The sequence below is a fragment of the Anguilla anguilla genome, chromosome 18 (assembly GCF_013347855.1).
Source record: "Anguilla anguilla isolate fAngAng1 chromosome 18, fAngAng1.pri, whole genome shotgun sequence".
NCBI lineage: Eukaryota > Metazoa > Chordata > Actinopteri > Anguilliformes > Anguillidae > Anguilla > Anguilla anguilla.
Window position 1 is genome coordinate 10,201,328 of NC_049218.1, and position 20,115 is coordinate 10,221,442.

Below are 20,115 nucleotides of genomic sequence, written 5' to 3' on the forward strand. Positions count from 1 at the left end.
CTTGTGACATTATCCACCTGGCTTCACATACACAGCCAAGGTTATGTGAAGTATAACTAGGTTATGTAAAATTAATCGAGTCATAGTTTTTTTTATTTATCTTGCAGTTATTTATGAGAATAGAGAAAGGTATTCCGTTGCTTAGGATTTGTGCAACCATTTAATTCCAATATATTTTCATAGAATAGAAAATCACAAGTGCATGAGAACTTGTGATTTAAATGATCAATACGGGCTACGTTCCACAATCCGACCCGAACAGCCCTTGTGTTCTCACATATCATTGTATATCAGACAGGCTAATCCTTAAAAATAGTTTTGAACGTTACTGTGACAATGAAAACACTGACCAAAAGGAAAGTATCTTCGTTTTTTCTTACTTATGGCTCAACAGGTCCATATATGAAAAGTGTAGTACACATTTAAGCTAAGAAAAACTACACACAAGTCAAGATATGAGTTCTCAATAAACGTTTTCAGTAAACAATGTGTAGTATTTATTTTTGGTAATGTACAAGACGGGAATGGAATTCTGGGTTCACTTTTCTATTGGGTTCATATTCAGGCAAACAACAGGATCCAGGCATTCAGAAGTAATGTTATGCTATTAATGCAGTATTCAAAATATCTATGATATTGAAAAAAAACGTGTATAATAATAACGTTCTTGATATTTGTTATATAACGAGAAATACAAGTGGTCATCCGACATTTCATCTCATAAACAAGGATACTGATGACCGTATGAAAAATATTTCGCTGTTGCATCTGCTTTCTTATATTGGCAGCGAGCTGCAGGTCGTAAAGGCAAAGTAAAACAACATATGTTTATGGTTCTGGATTGTTCCCCTGTTGACATAACCATTGGGGAAATATCAAGTGGTTTGTGTCAAAAGAAACAATCTGTGGGGACAGTATTTTGTCCCGTTAGCTGCGAGTTTCTTTTTCTCCACAAAGAACGAGAGATTTTACGTGTGTGAGAGGGAGTGCGTGTGGGAATACGAGCGGTGCAGAATTTAAAGGCTCGGGTTGCTTGCGTAGGATAAACGAGGTTATCGTTTGAGTCCATCTGAATTGCAGCCTTGGCACCGTATGCGAAGCGAGCTACTGACGTCAACGCCTCCTCCTGGCCACGAGTGCTACCCAAGTGCTGGACCCCCTGTTTACAGCAAACTCCTAAGTTACACGGTGCCGTCACAACAGAAACCCAACCTTAGGCTCTGGGTATTAAAAACTATAGAATACAGTGGTAGTAATCAAAGTACCTCAAACCGATGCTGAACCATGCCCGTTCGGTTGATCAGTGTCTCCCTGGCAACTGGATTAAGAAGTTTTATGAAGAGGCAGTCAAAGACGACTGGAACATCTTTAACACGTCGGGGGACTGATGGTTTTTACCATATGCACGCGAAGGTACTGTGTTCCGATTTCCCAGCGCTTAAGTGTTGGTCCTCTTCTGTGTACAAGCGGGGTGATAAGAGATCAGACAAGATCCTTTCCCACTGCACAGATGTTAGCAACATCTGCCACCCGCTGCTTCTCTTGTGCGCGGCCACGGCAGCAGTGATGTAGACCTTTCCCGGTGTCTGTTTTAACATTCTATCACATTTCAATTGACAGAGCCGCACTTCTGTGGCTGCAGTGTATGCTAGTTTGTAGGGAAACAGTGGGGAGGCGCACGTTCATTCAAAGCCTCTGTGCTGGTATTATATTCCCTGTAGAACGCTGTGGAATATTGAAATTATATTTATTGCAGATCTGTTGCCTGTGTGCGTCTGAGTATTGGGCTCTAGTTGGTTCATTGCCTACCATGTCAAAGATTGTCATGACAATGCTAGAGTCGGCGATTAAAATTAAACGAATGACCGCAGTGTTGTGCTCGCCCTGGTGGATAAGAATGCCACAGTTTAGCCGCGCGTCGCCTTTGATGCACACTTTCGCGCAAAACACCGTCCAGTATAATCCCGGGCACACGTGATCAGCAAATCACCGCAGAAACGATATTTCTCATCTGTTCAGCAAAAAAAAAGAAAAAAAGCCTAAGCTGTTTTTTTTGTTTTACTGAAAAACACAGCTAATCCAAAAGCATTTGTTGTGTTGATACAATTTGATAGCATCTTCTTTCATCTGCAGTGGCCGAGCACTCGCACACCTGTCAACTTTCTCTTCTCGCATTGGTTTGGCGGAATACACAAAAGCGGAGTAGATAGAGCGGAGAGGTCTGAATTAATGGGCTTGAGGCTTGTTCGGATTTCTTCACTATCCTCTGCCTATCGCATGCACTTGCTCAACCAGTTCAAAGTGTCTCGTTTTCAACCGCCTCTCGCAGCCGCCTTGGAGCCAAACCCTGCAGGAAGAGGCATAATATTGAAAAGGATCAAATGTCGAAGAAACGTAAAACTCCTGCAGACGAAGGAGGCTTCGCGAACGCCGAGGGCTCTCCGTGCACGAGCTGCAGTGAACAAGGTAAGAACTGGGCGCCCGTCTCAAACGCGCCTGTTTCCTAAAGCTAGCGAAGCCTTTTGAATCATGCTAAGGTCACGAGTATATGTCTGGAATCGGACATATACGCAACATACGTCTCATACGTCGGATTTTCAGACATAGGCATTATCGATGAGGATGCATGTGTAAGACAATGCAAAAGTTGAGAATTCCTATGGAAAGTAATGACGTAATTAACGATAATTTGCTTAACACAGGCCAACAGGAAAATAACAAAGTAGTACATAGAAATGACTGCCTCATTTCACTAAGTTTGAACTTGTTGTCCTCCTTCGTTCTACAATACAAAGACGTAATTTAATTACGTCATTCCATGTGAAGTCTTTGACACTTGAAGACCTTTTTTCCTGTTCGCGGGCGCGCGCCCGCTCACACGCGTACAGAAGCCAGTTACTGTGTGGCATATTTAAGGGGGAAATAAAGGAAGGTATGTTCATTTGTTAAATCATTGTTGTATATTCTCGAAATAAAGGGGCAACTGTTAGAAAAAAATATCAACTCCAGCACCATATGCGAACTTAAGTTAACTGTTAGATGTGATTTTTAATAGTGTCCACCATTATCCGTTATATTTATGTTTAGGTTTTATGATGTTGAGGCCTAACTGGTGAGAAAGCCATAGTCCACACAGCATGTGTTCTTTAGAACATAGAAATATTGCTTTTTTGTGTATTGCAACATTCAGATAGGCGGTTTTGCATTAGAACTCTACAAAGAGTTAATTTGACTTAATATTATTAATTCACATCTAGATCATGCCAGTTTCTGATCCCTCAAAACATGCGTTTTTGGAGAGTTTCTCTCATGGTGATTCAGGGTGCCTTCACACATATCCTTCTAGGGCTCTGCAAGGCTCACTTCAGCTTTTTGTTTAAATTTAAGTTAATTGGACAAGCATGACCATAATATGTCATGGTTCATGCCACTTTGGCCTGGTTCGTTGTGGCATATTGGGGAGTTTTCCAGAGTTTTCTTATGTTTTGATTTACAGATTTGATTACTTGCAAATTTGGCCCGCTGTGTGAAATACTGGGAGGGGAAGACTCCGAAATGAAACGACAAATTTAGTGCTTTTGAATTCAGATGCTTTAAAATATGCACTGCATTTCATAGGAGCTGTGCAGGTTGCACTCTGTGCAGGTCTGGTGCATGTGTATAAGCATCTTCATACGTGGCAAGGACCAGATTCATTTCGCCATTGATTCAAGGCAACAGTGAATTTGCTAATAGTTCGTTTTTTAAAAGCAATGACCTCCTAAACATAGTATCAAATTACTGACCTTTGGCACCACTTTAATAATTAATATGAAATACAAATATAATGTAAAAATAATGTACCCAATATTAAATTGAATAAGCCTCCTTTTCCAAGGTGACACATGCTAAACTATTTTCAGTTATGTACGTACAAACATCCCCCACCAGACTAATAATTTTACAAAAGGAACAGCCCAACTGGCTGTAGGTTATTATAGTCAGAGATCATGTAACTGTCAAATGGAGCTTGGCTCCAAATTTTGGAATACAATGATATATGGGGACCGCAGCATTGGGTCCCTGCTCATTTTGACTCAAGATTTCATGCGACAGTACTTACACATTTACGTTACAGTTCAGCATTTAACAAGGTGGTCTTATCCAGAGTGACTTGTGCAGATTACATTTTTACACACAATCCACAATCTTATGGATATTTTTACTGAAACTATTCAGGTTCAGTACCTTGCTTAAGGCTGCAACAGCAGCACCACAGCTGGGAATCAAACCCATAGCATTTGATTTAAAAAACAGTTAAGTTCTCTAACCATATTACTACACTGCCATCTTTATAAGGCCCACCAGTTTATTGTAGTGTCCCCAATGTTCATGTTTAGTCCTGGCAGAATGGGTACAAATGTGATATTTAGTCGAAGACCAACTTTGAATGCTCTCTCAAAAGGGTCTCTGGGAAATGTGGACATATCGAGAATTTACACTTGGCGTGGATGGCTAGACTCTCAAATCGGCAATGGGGTTCGCACATGAACGCAGCTGCAGTTGCTGATGATTGGCCGTTCCAAATTGGGGTGTGAATTGGACGTGCTCAGCCCCACGTTTTGTGCAAAATTTATTTTTAAAAAGAGAACAAAATATATGAAAGGGGTGGCAAGGGTAAAGAACTGGTGCTCACGTGATAGGTTTTAGCCGGAATAACCTTAGTGTTGTTCGTGCCCTTGAGACAACATTGTGTAGCTCTGTTATAGAATCTCCTGCTTTTGGGGTTGCCTGCACCATGAGTCTCCCAAGGTAGTGATGGAGACCACGTGGACCAACTTGATGTGGGCCAGAACCTTGTGCCAGGTGCTCAGGCCCTCTTGTTTTTTGGCCATAGCCCATGTGAGAATCTCCCTTGGCTCACGTGAGAAGGAAACCGGGCACTTCCTGCCTGCCGAGTGGGACATCTGTTATCATGGGTAGCGCACAGCATGACACCCTTCCTCCACAATGTGCCCCCCACCCCTCTTCACTCGCTGACTAACAAGTGTAACAAGTACAATAAAGAATTTCAGTCGTACTGTATATGGTTCCTTTTGTGTACTTATTGAAAATCTTATAGTACTTTACAATAAGCTGAGTTTATACTGATCTCCAAGACCACCAATGGGTGGCTCTCATCTGGGTACAGTCAGGCAGCCATTTTGTCACCCATCACACATCAACTGAAAAGGAGTAATGTGTGATAAACTGATAAATGAATGGATCTTGAATGCCCGCAGAATGTCAGGGTCAAGCTGATTTAAAGTACGCTACAAAAAGACATCATCTACTGCAGCATGGTGTCCGCATCATTGGTCTAACAAGGTTTTTTTTTTTTTTTTTTGCTTGGTCCAGGGGCAAGAGCACCGCCTCTTCCTGTTTTGTATTTCCAGCTTGCCTGGATTTTGTTTTTATTGTTAATATGAGCAATGAAACAAAATGCTTTATGTATAGTTATGAAAAAAGGACTTTTACCTTACATGGTGATACAGAATGTCATGGGTCTGAATAGCAGAAAACCAGTCATTGAGAAATGCAGTCGATATATAATTCATTATAATTCATGACTTCTGTGAATGAGGCCTTTGTTTTCAGCATTTTGTCTGATATCATGCACTCAAGAAACTTCTCATTTACGGTCCGAACGCATCTTGCCTCCAAAACCAGCGAGGCAGACTGTTGGGGAGACAAAGAAAAATTCTGGGGCCACAGTTGGGTATTTGCAAGCTTGGAAACACCTTGGGGAAACAAAGTCTCCCTATCGCGAGATTTCACCTCATGGCAATAGGCTTTTTGGATGGGCCTCAAGAAAAAAGCCTCTGTTGAAGGCCATTGACAAAAATTAGCATCTGGAGTTTGTTAAATGGCATTGGAGCTTCTATTGCAACCACATGTTGGTCCGATGAGAGCTAAATTGAGCTTTTGGGGCACAACATCAGCAGTGTGTTTGGTGTCAGATAGGCACTTGAAAAGAACATCATAACTGGTGAAATATGGTGGTGGATCTTATTTAGAAAAATTCTGATGCTGTAGGTTTGTTCTGCATTTTCTGGTCATGTTAAGGTCAATGGAATCATGAATCAGCAAGTACCAGGACATACTGGCCAAAAATCTGGTTCCCTCTGCCAGCAAGATCAAAACTGGCTGTAAATGGATCTTTCAGCAAGAGAATGAAACCGTTAAATGGGCGCAAAACCACTGTTTTGAAATGGTCATCTCAAGTTTCCAAAAACCGATCGAAATTTGTGGTTTGAGTCGAAGAGGGCAGTCCATAAGCACAAATAAAATGATCCAAAGGCTCTTGAAAGATTCTGTATGGTAAATGGTCAAAGATGACCCACCCCCCAATGTGTTTGCCAATATCATAGAACACTACAGAATATGAATCACTTGTGTTATTCTTACAAAGGGAGGGTACATAAAGTACAGAAAACAGAGGTGTGAATATTTGTGACACATTTCTTTCAGAAATAAGTGTACAATTTTAGAAATGCGTTATTTTGGTTTATTCCATTGAATCATTATTAAAGTTGAATATTTTCTCATGTTTTTACATCGCTATCAATAGTATGAATAGTTTTGGAGGGCACAATGTGTTTCTTCACAGATATTACAGACACAATGGAAGAGATGGAAAATTATTTACACTATCTGCAAATGTAAAAAAAGCACACACACACACACACACACACACACATTCACGCACGCACAGTACAACACGACTCGTAGGCCTTACCAGCTATAGCGACACTGCTGTTTGTGTGTTTTCTTCCTCCATTGATGTAAATTTGGTTGTGGTGGTTAGAGGGTTATGGCCTTTTACCAGACCAATCATAAAAATGGTGCTGCATGGTAGCCGGTGCGTTTCTGTATGATTCTGTTTGTCTGATCAGAGATCTGTGGTCAGAGGGAAGGTGCTGTGGGAAGGTAGTTATCCAGATTCATATCTCGGTCACAAAAGGCTCATTGTCTGGTTACTGAAGTAGAGGCTGGAACTGTGGATCTCTCTCTCTCTCTCTCTCTCTCTCTCACACACACACACACACACACTAGGGTTTAAGGCTATGGTTCCCAGAGAAGGGAACCATAGGAATTGTGGCTTTTGCATTACAGACATAATTACATATTACAAATCTTCCATGTGTGACAATACAAACAAGCCAATGAAATGTGTGTTTAAATATGAGTTCTCTTTTATGCTTTGCCTTTTCAACACATGGGTCCTGGGATGTTTCCCAACTTCTTGTGCAACTTGTGAGAACAATGCAAGTAACCATGTTCATAGAAAAGAAAAGTGTGCTTGCTGGTGACTCTGCAAATGGAATGAAGTCTTCTAAAAACTACCAGGGATGCAAAAATGACCCGGAGGAGGGGCAGACACTGATGAATAGAGCGATAATAGTATGGATATACTAAGACAGCATTGGACTCAAAGGCATATTTGCATGGCTGTGCAGTGACACCCTGTTGTTATCAGCACACTAGGACTGTTAGAAGCTTGCGTTAGCTAATCGACCATAGTTGGGTTTCCTGAAACAATATGACTAATCTGTCATTAAAAATCATGCCAAAACACGTAGGTCTGTCAGGGACAAGGTGAACACGAAAAATATAAATTAAAGCTGAACACTGTACTCTGAAAATTATTTTATTTTCTTCGCGAAGAAATTACGTTTTTCGGTCAATCCTTATTTGCATTGGCTGCAAATAAAGCTGTAAACGTACGGTTGCCAGGGTCGTCAGGAATTCATAATGCATTTGACCCGTTATGAAATTACTGGAAAATACCGGTCTTATGCCTTTAAATCAATTGAGTGTAGTTCTAATTTTAAATTTGCACGTTCCTTTCCTTGCGCCGACTTTTATTTCGAAGAAATCATGCAACACAATGCATTAACTTTGGATGCATTTGCTGCTCGCAGTGTGTTTTTGTTTAAATTCGCATTGTGATATGTGCAAAAAAAAAATATCTGCACAGTTTTGACATTAAGCGGCTCAACGTTTTCTTTAATACTGAGCATGTTTCACGTAATGTTTGACGTGGGCGTTCAAAATCAAGACGTGCAGCAGTGCGGTGTGTCTCGTGCTGCTGGGGACGCGCCCGTGGCACTGAGACAGATTGCGACCGTAGCTGCCACACCGTTGACGTCACGCTGTTGGCTCGAATGCCGGCGCCGGCGCGCCTGATCTGAACAGTTCGTTCTGTGTTTCTCAAGTCAACAGTATTACTGTATTCCAGACTCGGTTATCGAAAGGACACTGGCGACAGCGACTTGACACCTCAGTAATATTTATTTGAGAACGATCGCAAACGAAGAGAAAACCATCATACAAACAATTAAATATTGTACCGATTAGGCCTGTTCTCATACGTTGAATACGGAATGCACGTGCTTTTGTGGCTTCATCTGTGCTTGAAAGAGTTTCACAACGTTCAGTCGACACATTTTTTTAACAAAATGATGCATTATATATTTGAGTAGAATCATTTAATATAGTGAACATTTGATTATTTTATTAATTGTGGACAACATCATTTGTGTAAATAGCTATAATTCTTTAGCGTCGTAGCCGCTCTTTCTCATTTAATTTTCGTGTGAGAATATGGCTTATGTTGATGCGTTTTATAGAAGTCACAAAAACATCTAATGATTTTAGCATAAAAATCAGTCTTCCGATTTTTTCTGTCATGTGCAACACTGCTCACTAGCGGCGTGAAGTAGAACTGTATTCATGCTGTTATATTCTGAGGAAAAGTTCCTACAGATCTTGGCACTAAATTGAAGAGGATACGGTATTTTCAGGAACAGTTTATCCGCAAGAAGTTTTGCGCTGCAGCAGTGTGCTACCTCAAACTCTTAAGCCACAACTCTAAAGTCCAGTCTCCAGCATTTTAACTCCAGCTTTATGTGGCGTTCGTAATGCATTATACATGAATGTACAGTACACGTGAAACCTGTGTTTGTGCACCAAGACTTTGCAAACAAAGTTCTATATAGAATACTGTTCGTTATAAGATTAAAATATGGTCTAAGATTTGGGTTCTTGTTTTGTATTTTTTTCCCATGTGTTCCCTAATCACACACTTCCAAGAGGTGAATCTTTTCTGTAGTCAAATATAGTTTTTTTAAATTTTATTTTCTCATTTCTCCTTTCTCTAATCTGTCACTAGATGGCACTGAGATGTCAGAAAGAATGACCTCAATGAAGATGGAAGCTCATTTTTTTCATTTGTGAGACAGCATATTGTACAGTAGTTAGTGTGCTGCATATGTTTTTTAAAGTCAAATCCAAATGCATTAAAAATGCGAGGTAGATTTTTTTGGTGTGGCTATGCTCACCAAGAATCATCTCCTTTTTTTGGATCCACCACTCCAATAGATACATAAACTAACTCACAATGCAAGAGTCATTCTCAATTACAGCAGTTCTTTCAGAAGCTTTGCCTCTGTGGGTGGATTTGAGCAAAATGTAAATTTGAATGTACTGCACTAAGTGACATTTCACCGTTCAACACCAGGCACACACAAATGATGACAATCTGCTCTAAACATTTGCATATTTTTGACATTTATGACAAAAATGATTGATACGTTTGTCCAATGTGATAATTTAAGGAGTGTTTTTTTGTTGTTCTTAAACTCTTTTAAAAAATTTAACTCTAACCTTTTTTGCTCAGAAGGGTTACTTTAGATCAGTCACTAGAATAATTCACTAAAAATTGGTGGACGTAAATTTAGGTACGACCAGGAGGGTATTTCACAAAGCAGGTTAAAGAATTATCTGACTAATATTTGGACATATTTTGGGGAAACTAGAAAATATAAAAAATAAACTCAAGATCCCATACATATGAATTTCACCTAGCTGAAAATATTCATAAAAGTTAGCCGGCTAACAACATAATCCGACTCTGCGAAATGCAGCCCAGATGGCAGCCTGTTGGAAAGGACAGCTGAAAGGTACTTAAGCCGCAACGCTTTTCACCTGCTGTGTTGCAAACTTCGGTCGACTGTGGCTGGAACGGAACTGAGCTCACTGGGCCAAAATCACTGGGCATTCCTGAGTCCGAGTCCATGGCTCGATCGCCTGGAATCTTCACTCACTTTTCAACTCACCAGCGTAAACAAATGCCAGATGAGTGTGTATATATATCTACAACTGTATACCATGGTGAGTCAAACGCCTGGCTGTGTGGGGTTATTCACATATGGGTTGAAGGTTTGCTGCCCTACAGTCTGCTCCATGTGGTCTCCCCAAAATTAATATTTTCTGGTGAGGTATAATTAATAAACAAAAATGATAAATAATTTTAAAAAAATAAACACCCTCATCGGAGTGTTCTGATCTAGGAGAAGAGGAGGTGTTACTTTCAGGGTGGATGGATATATCCATATGTGCCCTTTTGTTTTTTAAGTTTTCTTTACCCACCTCATAGTAAGCACACAACCCCCAATGCAGACTCTAATGTAATGGCTATTTAAAATCTCATTCTATGATTAGCTTAATGTCCCAAAAATCCAAATTGCATATATTTTCTGTATGAGTTGGTGACTAGTCCAGGATCAGTAATGGGTGGAATAATCTGGGTGTACTGACTTGACACACAAGGTCCGTGTTGCCCGAAGTGACAGTGCCACTACTAAGTTTGAGAGTATGCTTGCTTTTGTACTGGATCAACATTGCCTAGTGAGATGAGTATTATTTTGTGATTTGGGAATGAGGCTTCACGAATCATCAGAACATGGGAGTGACCGTATGCTTTGGTGATTTTAACCAATCGCTGAGCTTTGCTACGGAGAGCAAACCGGTGTGATTGATTCCGAGATTAACAACTCTTTGTGACGCTGTCTTACAGCTGCTCCATCACAAGTGTTAATATTTAAAGATATGCTATGCTGTTGATCCAGATGGCAAACCTGTGATGCATTATCTGTTGCAAAATTCATACCGAGCATCTTGAGTCTCTTTTGTGTGTTGTCGGGGAGCGGATCTTGGTGGGGGCGGGGGGGGGGGGGGGGGGGGGGTGATAAAATGGCGAATGGTTAGTTGCGCCAGTAATGGCTGCTCGGTCTGCACCGGGGCCAGAGCACAAGGTAACGGCAGTGAGGTCACAAACCCCACGTCACCTGATGGACGCGGTCCGTCGACAGGCCGTGACATCGTAAAAGATGAATTACGATTGGCTGTTGCCAGGTCACTGCCCTCCCTGCTGACTGTGACATCATAGGCATCGTAAAATTTTACACTTAGTGTCAGCACACCTCCGAGACGGCTTACTGCAGAGAGCAGGAATTACAGATCTGCCTGGGTCTCATAATATTACAAAAAATATATATTTCAGTATTACTGAGAAAATGCAAAGAGCTTACTTTGAGGAGATTATTAAAAAATATGCTGCATGAAGGTATGTAGATAGGAAGGAAGCTGCGATGTAAATGTGCAAATCCTCCACAGGTGAATAAGTGGCACATTTCTAGTTTTATTTGGATTTTGGATGTGTGGAAAGTATATGGGAAAGAGCTCCACACGTTGGTGTCTCCCTGTTTGGTTCATTTTTAAGTCCCTGATCATGTTTTATGAGCTGTGTCTGGCTGAACTGGTGGCGACTGCAGCCACAGTGATGCGTCCTGCTCGGTTCCACACATCTGTCCTGACCCTGTCTCGGCAAATGGGCACAGGCTGTGTCTCTGTCTGCCGCTGAAATATAGAGAGGGATGTGAGTGTGTGAATGTGAGAGAGATGGAAGGGAAGGGCGTGTGTGAATGTGTGTGGGGAGGAGAGGGATGTGAGTGTGTGAATGTGAGAGAGATGGAAGGGAAGGGCGTGTGTGAATGTGTGTGGGGAGGAGAGGGATGTGAGTGTGTGAACGTGAGAGAGGTGGAAGGGAAGGGCGTGTGTGAATGTGTGTGGGGAGGAGAGGGATGTGAGTGTGTGAGTGTGAGAGAGATGGAAGGGAAGGGTGTGTGTGAATGTGTGTGGGGAGGAGAGGGATGTGAGTGTGTGAACGTGAGAGAGCTGGAAGGGAAGGGCGTGTGTGAATGTGTGTGGGGAGGAGAGGGATGTGAGAGTGTGAGTGTGAGAGCGATAGAAGGAGAGGGTGTGCGTGAATGTGTGTGGCGAGGGAGAGTGTGTGAGTGCGCGAGAGATGGAAGGAGAGGGAGTGCGTGAATGTGAATGTGTGTGGGGAGGAGAAGGAGAGTGTGAGTGTTAGCATTGGAAGGAGATAATAATGAAATTATAAATCCTGTAAATTTACAGTTGTTTCAATTATGTAGTTTAATTTTATTTCTTCACTCTATTTTTCATATAAACGTGTATGCCCTGATTTTATATTTAATAAAAGGTATTGATTGCAACCGTACTTCAAAAATTCATATATTTTTGTATAAATTTGACTGTGTTTAAAAATGTCATGCAGATAAATGATCTTGAATTTTAGTTGGGCATCTGTGAGATTGTCTGTGAAGTATCACAGCGCTGCAACGTGTTTGTCTGTGTGTGTGCATGTCTCGAAGTGTTAGCGTATGCATACATATTTGTTATTGAGTCTAAGGTGTCTGCTCTGTAATCTATGTGTTTACTGTATATTGTGTCTTTAATTGTGTCTTGATTTTTATGTTGTTATGCAATGGTCCCCTTTAACTGTCCGTCCGTCCTGTATGCGAGCTGAAGGGGCCCATGCAGGACCTATCCTAGTGTGTGGTTGTTTCCTCTCTTGAATCCAGGGGTAATGATGTATGCAGAAAAAGGAGAGTTTCAACCAGTAGCGCCACAATCAGGTCTCAGCGAATTCACAGTTAAAGTGGGGACCGACGCAGGTTATAAGTGAATTCAGTGAAATTCCAGGGCACTAGTCTACATGAACAGTGGCCTGTGAGATAGAGTGTGTGTGTGTGTGTGTGTGTGTATGTATGCATGTGTGTGCAGTGTGTGTGTGTGCGTGTGTGTGTGTGTGTGTGTGTGTGTGCGTGTCTGTGCTGTGTATGTGTGTGTGTATGCATGTGTGTGCTGTGTGTACTGTTTTGCTGTTTGTGTGTGTGTGTGTGTGTGTGTCTGTGCTGCGTATGTGTGCGTGTATGCATGTGTGTGCTGTGTGTACTGTTTTGCTGTATGTGTGTGTGTGCATGTATGTGCTGTGTGTGTGCTGTTTTGCTGTATGTGCTTGTGTGCGTGTCTGTGCTGCATGCGTGTGTGTGAGAGAGGGAGCAGAGAGACAGACAGAGAGAGAGAGTGCCACAGAGTGAGTGGATGGGGTACTGGATGCGGATAGCCGAACACTGCACCGTGCTTCTTCTCCGACCTCAAACTGAAACGGTTTCCTGCTCATTTTCACTTTAAAATGTATTTTACTTAAAATGATCCAATCAGATAGTGCCTTATGATGTGAGCCTCTCTTTAGATTTATTGGAAATGAGACTTAAGGGTAATTAGATGGCTTTAAAGAAGGGGGCAATGTCTGTCAAAAAGAAATAAAAATGGACATGAACCACACTGTGGTTATGAGCAGCATAACGATGTCCTGCATGATGGTCTCTGACAGTTCATGTTTTCTGTGATCAGTTGCATTGTCGCAACAGTTCTGCATTATGCCCCGTTGGATGAACACTGACTGGCATCTAGCTGCGGAGTTCTAGTGTTATTGCTGTTAAAAACATCTGCGTTAATGAAAATCAGTGAAATTTTATTTTATATGCACGCATGCAAATAAGAAAAATCTGTAAAATCAATCTTTTCTATCCCTTTCTTTCTCACTTTCATGCACCAGATTGTCATATTTCTGTGGCTGCTGTTTTTGATGTACAAAGCCCACTGAAAAAAGAAGCCCCCCCCCACCTCTCTATTTAACCCCCAACCGCCCCTCCCCCAATTTGTCCAGTTCCCAGGCAGGTTTAGAGTCGACCCTCATAATAAACTCAATCTGCTGCAAAGCCCTGTCTTATTTTCATTAGCTTTACTAAGGTCATTGATCAGAGGGGCTTGTCGATTGGTTGCGTCAGCTGAGGTGTGTGGGGGGGGGGAGGGGGGGCGGGCAGGGGGTGTGCGGGCTGTAGAGGCAGGAGTGAAAGAAACAGAGAGAGAGAGAGAGGGAGAGAAAGAAACTGAGAGAGAGAGAGATGGGGAGAGAAAGAAACAGAGAGAGAGAGAGAGAGATGGGGAGAGAAAGAAACAGAGAGAGAGAGAGAGAGATGGGGAGAGAAAGAAACAGAGGGAGAGAGAGAGAGATGGGGAGAGAAAGAAACAGGGAGAGAGAGAGAGAGAGAGAGAGAGATGGGGAGAGAAAGAAACAGGGAGAGAGAGAGAGGGAGAGAAAGAAACAGAGAGAGAGAGAGAGATGGGGGGAGGCAGAGACGCATCTGAAAGGTTTGAGGAAGGCGTAATCTGTGCCAGCGCTCTGACGTACTCGAGATGAGGCCCAGGCAGTGGCAGGAGCAGAGTCTGCAGCTGAGGCCCCGCCCCTTCTCTGACTGCATTGGCTGGAGCTCTGACGCAGATCACCCCCCCTCCTCCCCCCCGTCTTTTTTTCATCCTTTTTTTTTTCCAACCGCTTAGATGGTTTTTTGATTCATGTGTCTCTGCTGCTCCCTTCTCTGCTGCATGGACATAGCCAGTCCCTCTCTCTCTCTCTCTCTCTCACCCTCTCTCCTTCTGTTTTACTACCTTCCTTTCTTTTCTCCTTTTCTCTTTCCTTCTGTTATATTTCCTTTCCCGTTTCCCCTATTTTCACCTATATACTCCCTTTCCCCCTCTCTCTTTCTTCTCTCCTGTTTTTCCTAACCCTAACCCCCACTTTCTCCGTCACTGTTTTCCCCCTTTTTGTCTCCTCTCATTCCTTCCTCAATTCAATTCAGTTAAATTCAGTAATTCTTTACTGACAGGACTGATAATGACAATATTTCCTAAGCGTAACACTGGGACAACACACAAGACATCGGGAAATTTGCAATCAGAAGGGAAAAGACACTCCCTTTCATAACAGCATAGAGTTGATAACGTTACGCTGGAGAGTAGTGTCGAGAGAAAAACACTTCCTTTTCCTCTCAGTTTCCTGGGCTAGTCTGCGTGAAGTTTAGCATTTAGTGCTGGTCATTGGCAGCCCTAAAGGGTGAGCAGTACAGGTATATGTACAGGGCCACCTGTGGGATATAGTGGACCCCAGGGCTAACCGCCAGGATAGTCTCAGCCCAAACAGATCTACAGTGCACACTTCCCTGTGCACAGGAAGAAAAATGATCCATTGAAACAGACACCCAGAAAAATAGTTTCGGTTCACCAGTATTGTCCTTGTACAGTTTTTAAGCAGTCATCTCACTGGTGCAGGTTAACTGTTCAGTGAGTGTTAAAAAAGTAATAAAAAATATATATTGAATGACCTTTCTTGTACAGCTTTTTTATTTATTTTAAAAAATTGGTGTAATTGCTTAGTGTAGAGATACGTGGCGCCTAACGATGCCCTGCGTTAGGGAGTGAACTGGAGGGGACAGAGATGGCGCAGATCTACCTGCGCTCAGGTACTGCAGTGCATTTCATCACAGCGATCTTGCCATGCGGGCAGGGTCCCCTGAGCGCTGGTAAGATGGCCGCACAGCCTCGCCTCTCTTCCCCGCATCCACATCTGACGCACGCTGCCACGTTTTGCGGGCTCAAAATGTCTGCCCTGTTGCTCGTCAAAAAAGCAGCTATGTTTTGTCATCGGTATGTTTTTTTTTTCCAGATGTGAAAATAATGGATTTTAATTATTCTTTGTTTCACGGTTGTAAAGGGAAAATGGTGCCTCCTGAAATGTTTTTTGTATGATGCTGTGCACTTTATCGACCTTATTCATTGTGTGTAGTTTGCATGCCCCCCCTCCCCCCCCCCCCCCCTCACCAATTGGCTTGGGACTATTCTTCATTTTGTTAAAATGTGTAATAGAAAAGGTTTTTTTTATTTGCTTCTCCATTAGAGAAACAGTGTGTAGTGGAGATGTGAGGAGGTTCTGTTCCCTGTTCCCATTGCACAAGTTGCACAGAGCTCCAGGGTCTTTGTCTTTTTATCTGAGAGCTTCTGACGTCAATGCTGCAACCAAGCCTATAGAGGGGCAGAGCAGGGAAAATCACTGTGGGTTGCATTAGTACTGGCTTACAATGGGGGGCGAATGGTTCTGTGTGTGTATGTGTGTGTGTGTGCGTGCGTGCGTGTGTGTGCGTGCGTGCGTGCGGGTGTGTGCGTGTGTGTGCGTGTGTGTTTGTGTGTCCATTTGTGTGTGCATGCATCTGGATTTTTATGCCTGTGTGCCTGTATGTGCATTTCTGTGTGTGTGTAAGAGAGAAACTGAGAGGGAGTGGTTGTGTGTGTGTGTGTGTGTGTGTTTGTGTTTGGCAGTGTATGGCTGTGTGTTTATGCCTTTGGTTGTGTGTCTGAGTGTATGTACTTGTGTGTATGTGTGTGAGAGAGAAAGGGAAAGTGTTTGTGCATGTATTGTGTGTATATGCGTGTGTGTGTGTGCGTGTGCGTGTGTGAGAAAGACATGCAGAGAGAGAGAGAGAGAGAGAGAGAAAGTGTGTTTCTGCGTGCATTCATGCATGCTTGTGTGGTTAGAATTCCACTCAAAATTCTTTTTTTAAATCTTTGGTTTCATGTTCTTATTGATAAATGTTTTCGGATTTGCAGTGAAACCCTCTGCTTTAGATTTGGTTGGTTATGTGCTCTTACAGGTAATATCCTATTCCTTACTCACTATATTTTCAATTATTAACACAGGTGCTCAGCTACACACAAAATTCAATACATAATAATAATAATAATAATAACAATAATAATAATAATAATAATATCTAATGTGAAAAAAGATATTATAAAATGATAAATACAGAATATAAAAAGGTAAATACAGAAACAAACACATCAGAATCAAGGGCATAAACTTCAGCATTAGCTACAAGGCAAGCTGCAAGCACAACCTGTTTATAAACTACATGGAGCAGCGGAGGTGTCTGAATTGAAAATGAAAATACAATGTGACCTATAGTAACCTAGCTCTCTGCGCCGTGTTCGGGTATAAGCTTAGCAGCGTGTAAGATGGCCAAAAGCTTTCTGTACAGTTTGCAGATTTTCAGGAAACAGTGTTGGGTGAAGGGTTGTCTTGACCCCTGATAATGTGTAGTCGTTCCCAACACCAACGCCGTAATCCAGTCCAACCTTGTGCTGTGGTTTCCTACGGCAACAGTGAAACACAGTCTCCCTCTATCACCCTTCTGATCTTACTGTTGAGGAAAAGGAACAGGGAAAGAAGAAGAGAGAAAGAGAAAGGAAGAGGGAGAAGAGGGACAGGGAGAAGGAAGATCAGGAGAGAAATGGAGGGAGAGGTAGAAAGAGAGAAGAGACAGAAGAAGGACATAAGAAAACCAGAGAGATGCTTATTAGGATGTAGCTGTACTTGGCATCCCCCCCATTGGCAGTAATTTTGAAAGAAAATAATAAAATTCGTACAACTGGCCGAAATAATTTTTTTCATGATTCATCAGATCAATAATCAAGATATTAAAGGCCTTGCAGTTTATAAAGTATGTAATTCTGCATTTAAGTTGCTTTATTTAAGCTGGCATATAAGTCACTTAAACACAGCTGCTGCCACATTATATAAGTTGTAGTATTTATTAACGTTAGGCCTGCGTGTGTACTTTAACCGATCTGAAAGTAAGGAGAGGAGGAAAGGAATCGAACTATTCTGTTTGCAGTTTTCTCTTGTACTTTGAAGCCAGGGGTTGAGGGGCTGGGGGGATGGGGGGCTGGGGGGCTGGGGGGCTGGGGGGTTTGTATTTGCTGCGGCTGAAGAGTCTGAAGCTTTCCAGCATGAGACATTTTTATTTTAATGTACAGCGCCGTGAAGAAGCATTTTCCCCCATCCTGATGTCCTCTATTACTGCATATTTGTCACACTGAATGGTTTCAGATTTATAGACAAAATGTAATATTAGACGAAAGGGAAACTGAGAAAACACAAAACACATTTTTTAAATTATTATTTGATTTATTTAATAAAAAAAGTTATCAAACACCCATATCACCCATGTGAAAAAGTAATTGCCCCCTTAAACGTAATAGCTGGTTGCACCACCTTCAGAAGCAATAATGACAACCAAATGCTTCCTATAATTTGATATTTGTCTTTTCCATCACAGAGGAGGAATTTTAGCCCACTCTTCTTTGCAGAACTGCTTTAATTCAGACAAATTGGTAGGTTTTCAAGCAAGAACTGCTCATTTCAGATTGTGCCACAGCACCTCTAGGGTTTGTGTCAGGACTTTGACTAGGCCACTCCAAAACTTAAATTTTCTTTCTTTTCAGTAATTCAGATGTGGACTTGCTTTTGTTTTCTGGATCATTGTCTTGCTGCATGTTGTGCATAACCCAATTGTGCATCAGCTTCAGCTCACAGACAGATTCTCCTTCAGAATTTTCTGGTATAGGGCAGAATTTATGGTTCCTTCAATAAGCTGTCTAGGTCCCAAGGTAGTAAATAATCCCCACACCATCACACTCCCACCACCATGTTTGTTTGTTGGCACAGTATGATGTTCTCATTGTGAAATTCTGTATTTGCTTTACCGTAGACATAGTGGGACCTGTATCCTCCAAAAAGTTCCACATTTGACTCATCTGTCCATAGAACATTATCCTAAAAGGCTTGGGGGATCATCCAGGCGCTTTTCTGCGTATGTGAGACGAGCATGGATGTTTCTCTAGCTTAGTAGTGGTTTCTGCCTTGCTACCCTCCCATGAATCGCATTTTTTCACTGTATCTTTCTTATTGTGAGTCAGGAACACTATATTTGTTGAGGCTAGAGTAGCCTGCAGTTCTTTGTATCTTTTGTGACTTCCTGGATGAGTTGTTGCTATGCCCTTGGAGAAATTTGGGCAGGCTGGCCATGCCTGGGAGGGTTCACCTCTGTTCCAAGGATTCTCCATTTGGAGATAATGGCTCTCATGTTGGTTCGGTGGAGTCCCAGAGCTTTAGATATAGATTTGTAACATTTTCCAGACTGATATATTATTACAAATATTTTGCTCATCTCTTCTGGAATTTCCTTTGATTGTGGCACAGTGTGCTTGTAGAAACTTTGTGCTGACTACTTCACTCTGACGATAAGGTTCAGTATGACTGAGGTTTAGATTCAACAGGGTAGGCTGCAATCAAGCCTGGCTGTGTTCCATCAGCTGAATCTAAATATCAATTAAATTTGGTTAATTGGTTGATTGAGTAAATAAGGGGGCAATTCATTTTTCACATGGGTGATACGGGTGTTTGACTTTTTTTCATTAAATACATTTAATAATTAAAAAAATGTGCTTTTTGTTTGCTCAGTTTCCCTTTGTCTAATATTACATTTTGTCTAAAGATCTGTGACAAATATTCAGCAATAGAGAAAATCAGGACTTTTCAATTTTTTCACAGCGCTGTGGATCGCGGTACCAGAAGATATTGTCATGTGCAAGAGAACAGCATAAATACTATACAGTATTATAGAAGGATGTTCACCTGTTTCCTGTCGAGCAAAATGAAGATGGGATCTATGTATCCAAATTTGTTTATTATCTTTGTTTCTCAAATTCAGTTTTTGGTTTACATATGTACATCATAAGATACAGATGCAAATTGAGCTGTGATTGTCAGGTTAATTTTTTTTTTTTTTGTCTAGCCGGTTTATGGCTGATGGACTGTCACATCAGTTAGTGTGAGGTGTGGAACAGGGTGTCTGCCTGTCACTTTTTACCCAGATCTCAAACCAGGTGGTGGTAGGTTTGAATCCCATGTGAGGCGCTGCTCTTGTACCAGTCAGATAGCCATGTAGCCTGAATTAGTGTCATAAACTGAACGAGTGTGGGTGTCAGTGCAACCTACAAACTCTGCAGTGCTTGACGTCTGGTAACTATAAATGCAATGTGTCAATGTTTTTTGTGTCAAAAGAATAAAAAACTGCTACTAATCACATACTTGGATGATTAAAAAGTAAAATAAATTTAGGCATGTATGCCTCGATTGTTTAGCGAATGGATATAATTAGCATTGTCGTAATAATAAGCAATGAACGGTTCTTAAAGCACTCTTCA

At 41.7% G+C, this 20,115-nt stretch overlaps 1 protein-coding gene across 2 annotated transcripts in view; it reads left to right on the forward strand.

Moving 5' to 3' along the window:
• The first annotated feature begins 1,157 nt into the window (after positions 1-1,157).
• pde10a (phosphodiesterase 10A) overlaps positions 1,158-20,115 on the forward strand; it is an 88,756-nt gene continuing 69,798 nt past the window's right edge. The window contains exons 1-2 of one of the 2 annotated variants that reach the window (XM_035400047.1): positions 1,158-1,413; positions 2,330-2,466. In XM_035400047.1, coding sequence (XP_035255938.1) covers positions 1,388-1,413; positions 2,330-2,466 — 163 coding nt within the window. In that variant the 5' untranslated portion in view covers positions 1,158-1,387. The remainder of the gene's footprint in view (positions 1,414-2,329; positions 2,467-20,115) is intronic. The other variant, XM_035400048.1, reaches the window with a different exon arrangement.